We start from the raw sequence: 6,000 nt of genomic DNA, 5'->3' as shown, positions 1-6,000 counted from the left end.
TATATATATATATATATATATATATTTTTTGGAATAGGGAATTTTGAAAAGCTTGAAACTTTGGCAATCAAAAACGAATAGAAATTCATTTAAAAAAATTTTTTCGAAAAATAAGTTTTTTCTAAGAAAAGTAAAGGGCATATTAATCTTAAGATCAGCAGAAATAAAAACTTATAATAATTCAAACTCAAAACGACCAGAAATTACTATTAAAGAATATATGAAACCCAAAACGAACAGCAATTAAATAAACAATCCTAGCAAACAAACATATAAAAGGTACTAATAAAAATGAATAAATAAACCTTAAAACGAGTAAATCTTAAATTGAATATACAAATAAAGCTTAAAATGAACAAAAAACTTTTACTATTGAAGTATAAATAAAACAAAAACAAACAGAAATTAAATAATTTTTGTGTCCGACATTTCGTGCAATTATTTGAGTTAGTTTTTTGGTATTATGTGCTTTATTATGTTTGTTTTGCAACTGTTAAGTTTTTTTCATGGTTATTGTTATGTACCATATGTTGTTATGTATGTTATTATCATGTGCTATTATTTTGTGACTTTTTTTTTACCATGGTCCAAAGCGGCTTCTATTGCAATGAATATGTATTTTTCTACAAATTTATCTATCAATCGAACTCCAGCCAAATCAAAATTTCGAATGAAACCGTATTATATAATTACAAAGAAAAGTGACTGCATCAAATGATCCTGGGAACAGTTCAACTTCGTAAAGAAAGAAGTGATTTCAACAACTTTTCAATATACCTCTCAATCAGAACATAGTTCATGAGCATAGTGGAAGAACAGTGAATGGTGAACACGATGAAAGAAACAGACCTACGGTAGAACAGTGAATTGATCTCTGCTTGGCGATACGGGGCTGAGGGTTCGATTTCAGCTGTCGCAAGGTAGGAGGAAAGGCTTGTTATCTGTCCCAGTAAAAAAGACCAGGTAAATAAAACGTCAACAACTGACGACGCCAGATGCACAAGCATTACCTTTGATGAATCGTTACCCTTTAATATGGTAATTAAAGCTGATCAGCGGATATGGTTCTGTTGTTTAAAGATTCAACGATATACTCAATACCTTATTTTATTTGTATAATATGCACAAATTTAATCGTCATAAGACAAACTTGAATACAACCAAAACGTACAATAGAAAAGACAAAAAAATCGCTTGTATTATTACGCAACACAAAAAATAATAGAAGAAAGGTGTAAGACAATCAAATACTTTTGAGACTACATCGTATTTCCGAGCTGCTATGTTCACAAGACAATTTCAAGAATTGCATACAAGAATAGACAAAGGAAAACAACTGAAGATTAATTGAAACTCACAAACACTTCGATCATAACGTCATCGATGGAAAGCATGATATACAAAACTAAAACTCTTCATTAAACCAGAACAAACATGAAAAGGAAAAAAAGAAGGAAAAAGTCTAGTTGAATTATTTGGATTCTTTTTCATGTTTTAAACAACCATGCAAAAAAACACCCCCCCCCCCCTGGATACAACCTTACCCAGTACACTTTTCTTTTTATTCCATCTTTATCCAATACTAGCGTAAGCCTTGTCTCAGAGCAGGTGAAAGAAGGAAGACTGGCAAATGCTTATGAACAAACAAATGCTTATAAAAAAAAGAAAATAGAAAAATGTTTGTAATACGTAAAAAGGGCTAACGTTGTAGTTTGTTCTGCACTTATTGTGCTACAAATTGCATATAACTTTATGTTTTCTGGTTTCTTTGAACGAAAATAATAGCAAAAAATTAGTTACTATTACTTATAATTGGGTTCTTCTTCTTCTTCTAATTCACAGCAGAACAGAACAGAGGGTTCGGGAACCCTCTGTTCTTTCTCTTCTTCTTCCTCTTCTTTTTCTTTTTGTTCTTTTTTTTTCTTTTTCCGCTCCCTGTTTCTTTTTCTTCCTCTTCTTGTTTTAATGTTTTCAAAAAAAGAAGCGAATACGACCGTTCTTTAAAAAAAACTATCCTTCAAATAAACCCACTAAAAAGAGAGAAAAAAGAAAGAAACAAACAACAAGTGCGAACAAATCTTAACAGAATGAGAACAAGAAAGGAAAGATTTTAGAGCCGAGAAACAGAGAAAAGACAGTAGCGACAATAGACAATAGGTAATGCATTTTTTGGCTTGTTTAATTAATGTAAGAAGTCAGTTTATACCTTTAGATCAATTTAGTTTGAATTATAAGCGCTAATATTGCTACATTTACTTTATATTAAATTATTTTACTATATTGTTATATTTTTACTATATTTACTTTAGTATTTTCACTATATATTTTACTATATTATTTACCAAATTATTATTATTTTAACATTGCGTGAACCTATATTTCGCGGAAACTGAAAGCTTAACAAGGCCAACGATAACGTTCTTAATAGCAAAGCTGTAACCGTAACTAAAAAAAACGTCATGTATTGAATTATTTCTGTTTTAACATTAAATTCATCCAGGTATTTACCAGATTTGATTCACTTGCACCAAATACAAAAATGGACAAACCACTGACTATATAACTCTGGGTCAAAGAAACATTTAATCTAATCAAATTTAATTCAAATGTAATTTAATCTGGGCCAAAGAATGTTTAATCTAAAAATAAGGATGGAAGTAGTGTAATGTAAGAAACTAATGATTAGAATAATATCACAAAGTATACGACACAAATTCAACTAAGATACGCAATATCCAAAATTCACCCTAAAAATAAATAGACAAGAGTAAAATTCAAAATCAAGAACTTCAGCGTCAGAATTGCCACCTAATGAAAAAAAAAAGATTTTTAGTGATTTGTTTGTTGATTTAGTGATATTCTTCAATAATCTAGTGATTTTTAGGCAATATAAAATCACTAGAAACAGTGATAAATCAGTAGGGGTGGCAACCCTGGTCGGAGCTGATTAAACAGGTATATAATACGGCTTTGGACTACATTTCCTACCAGCGGTGCTGATCTCTCCTTCACGGCCCTTCAAGCAGGAAGTGCAATGGGAGGATGGGAGCAAGCCATCCTGTGCTTTCGCATAGACTTCCATTTTACCTTCCCTAGATTTCTCCAGGTACCCATTTAGAGCTGGATCGACTCTGGCTGAACTTAGAGGGTCACACCACTGACCTATATTCTAAACCAAATGACCAGCGACAACAGGAATCGAACCCTGGCCTCGTGGATGAAGGCTTTCAAGTACCACTCGGCTAGGACGGCTCATGAATAGCATGAAAATTATGTAGTATGAACAGGAAATACATGAACAAGATGAAAAGGGCAATAATTGCACAGGAATTTTACTCAGAAAAATTTACAACTACTTACATATCTCTTAAAAGTCGTCATCTTGAAAAAACAGTGAGAACTGATAGAAATAAATCGCAAATATCGTAATTGTATTATCTCTACTTTTATACAAAGCTAAAATTGAGAGACAAAAAGATGTACAGGGTATATGTAAAAGAATGATGAGGGTTTCCCGACGAATATACGTCAAAATCAGAAAAAAAAGGATGCATTTTAGAACACAATTTCACAGGGGAAATCATTGGGGTATGAGGCCCAAGTCAAAGACTGTAAATTACTCAATCAGGTCAAAAATCCATGATTTCTATGGAGAACAATATCGGGGGTAAATTCTCTGACCCCTTATCTATACAGGCATAATTAATTCATTTAATTAACTTATAATACATTGAACTGACTCATTAGCTTACCAATTTGACTCACTCCCAACAATTTTGAGGATTTTTGATCGCTGATGGCTAGGAGACATTCTGCGGATGAAGGATGACAGATCGCCAAAAACTATCCTTGTCGACCAACCGTCTAGGGCCCAACAAAAAGCAGGTCGTCCCCAAATGGGAGAATGTCGTAAAGAAAGATTTAAGGCAAATGGGTACTTCCTAGGAAGGGGTAAAGAGGGAGGCTTTGAATAGATTGGGATGGAGGAGGAGCGTGCGTAGCTGTGTTGGCCTCAGACAGCTTCGTGCTGCAGTGAGTTGTTACTAGTAGTAGTAGTAGTAGCATATTTCTTAGAAAGCTTTCTTTTAATTCTCACTCTTTTTTTAAGATACGTCATTTTGGAAAACAATGGTTACGTTTATATTCGAGCACTAAAATAAGAAAATAATAGGCGTACAAACTACTACGCAAAAACTAATTTCAATTTAAGCATAATTGTAAGTAATGTGGGACATTCGAAGCAATTCAAGAATTTCATCACAACGAGATTTGACAAGAAAATGCGTTGACGGACGAGTTGACAGGTGCTTCAAAATGGGTACACCCTTCTCTGCTACAAGCATTGGACAATACCTTTTGGCTAAAAAAAAGAATTTTTTTATTAATCAATAAGTTCTAGTGTTTTCTTATTTCATAATTTCACTTAGAGACCAGGCTGTACCCAGGAGAAGTAAAGGGTTTGAACCCCCTCCCCCCGAAACTTTAGTTTTACTCGTAAAACGTAACAAAATGCATATAAAGAGATTTTGATGCGTGTTTTAGTTTTTGTGTTAATTTTTGTGTAAATATAAGTTTTGTGTAATTAAGTTTTGTGTAAATATGACCATTTTAATTGAAATCTTCCAATTTAGTTAGAAAAAGCGTAAAAAGGACCAGATACCCCCCTGAAAACATCTTGGATAAGCCCTTGCTGGTAGGTATAGTTTTCGGCTCAATAAAGCCTCTGTGTCGCCTTGATGGGCTTTTTATGTTGAATCTAAACATTTATCACGATATTTTATTACCTGAAGTTTTGCACGATGGATTTTAAAGTCTGCTTCTTCACGAAGTCAATTTTTTTTTTTTTTTTACCAAAAACAAACTAAAAAACATCGTTGAATACAACCAACCATGAAACAAAAGAAGACAGAAAACGGCACGAAAAGGGCAGCAGACTCTGTAAAACAATAATTGCTTTAACTAACCTCTGGAAGTAAAAACTAAAAAAGAGCTCTTTTGCAGAAACCAAGTTCAAAGCTCGGCAAATAAGTCATATACAGAGCTTCATTAAGACCATTTATATGAAATGATATACCAAAAAGAAGACCCCGAAGCCTCACTGAAAAGTCGATGGCGCGCCGCCGAGCTCGCGTTAGCACGCTAACGCCGCCGCTGATTCTTACGGCAATTCACAATTACGTACAATTCTGGATGTGAAGTCAAGAGATACTGTTGCAAATGGGCTTCACAATCTGATCACAGCTGATGGAGTGTCAAAAGTTACAGAGGTTTGTGATTTGGTGAGAAAGGCTAGACTTATTGTCAAAGCCTTGACTTACAGAGGCTCTGATTTAAGCCGTGAATTCAAAAAACAGAAATCCAAAGGTTTTTTTGTGATTGAGGAACTGAGCAAGCTTGATCAGGTTTTAGACGCAGACTTAGGGCTGCCCATTGTTCATGTGGCCGAGGAGATACCCTGCAGTGGAAGAAATGACCATTACAGGATGCTCAAAAGAGATCTTCCCCGCGGTGGAACGCCACCGTGGCGAAGATAAATGTTGCAAAGTATTTTAAATCATAAAACTGTTGTATCAACTCTCCTTTGTCAAATTGGCATACCTGACTTAGTTTTGGACGAAGATGATCTCGAGCTCATGACTGCCCAGTGCAAGCTGCTTTTCTTACTACAGTGCAAGCAATCGAAGGTGAACCTTTCCGACACTGAATGTTGCTTTGTTATGTAGAGGAATGTTAAAGGCACATGGAGGAAAAGGGGATGAAACTTCCCCAATATCAGAGCTCAAGCAAGACTTGAGGGCCAAGTTTGATAAGCGTTTTCCTCGAGACGATTTGATGGTATCAGCAGTGCTATTGGATTTTGAGACCTTTAGACTAAAGGAAATTTGACGAGCCCCTCCTTGAATCGTCTCAGAACCAACGAGATTTCCTCTTTGACATTATAAATAAAAGGTGTGACAGAAAATGAGCTCAAACAATTTGTTGAAGAGATTGGTGATGAGA

General features: G+C 34.6%; 1 protein-coding gene across 2 annotated transcripts in view; it reads right to left on the bottom strand.

Annotated features, from left to right (window-relative positions):
* Positions 1 to 1,091: 1,091 nt before the first annotated feature.
* Positions 1,092 to 6,000, bottom strand: part of LOC148947057 (protein zyg-11 homolog) — a 67,138-nt gene continuing 62,229 nt past the window's right edge. For both annotated transcript variants that reach the window (XM_089096849.1, XM_089096848.1), the window contains exon 10: positions 1,092 to 4,360. In XM_089096849.1, the coding sequence (XP_088952975.1) occupies positions 4,206 to 4,360 (155 nt within the window). In that variant the 3' untranslated portion in view covers positions 1,092 to 4,205. The remainder of the gene's footprint in view (positions 4,361 to 6,000) is intronic.

The sequence above is a fragment of the Artemia sp. Qi Xiang Cuo genome, chromosome 11, assembly GCF_049724085.1.
Source record: "Artemia sp. Qi Xiang Cuo chromosome 11, ASM4972408v1, whole genome shotgun sequence".
NCBI lineage: Eukaryota > Metazoa > Arthropoda > Branchiopoda > Anostraca > Artemiidae > Artemia > Artemia sp. Qi Xiang Cuo.
The sequence above is the reverse complement of the archived record's forward strand: the minus strand, read 5'-3'. Positions and strand labels throughout refer to the sequence as shown.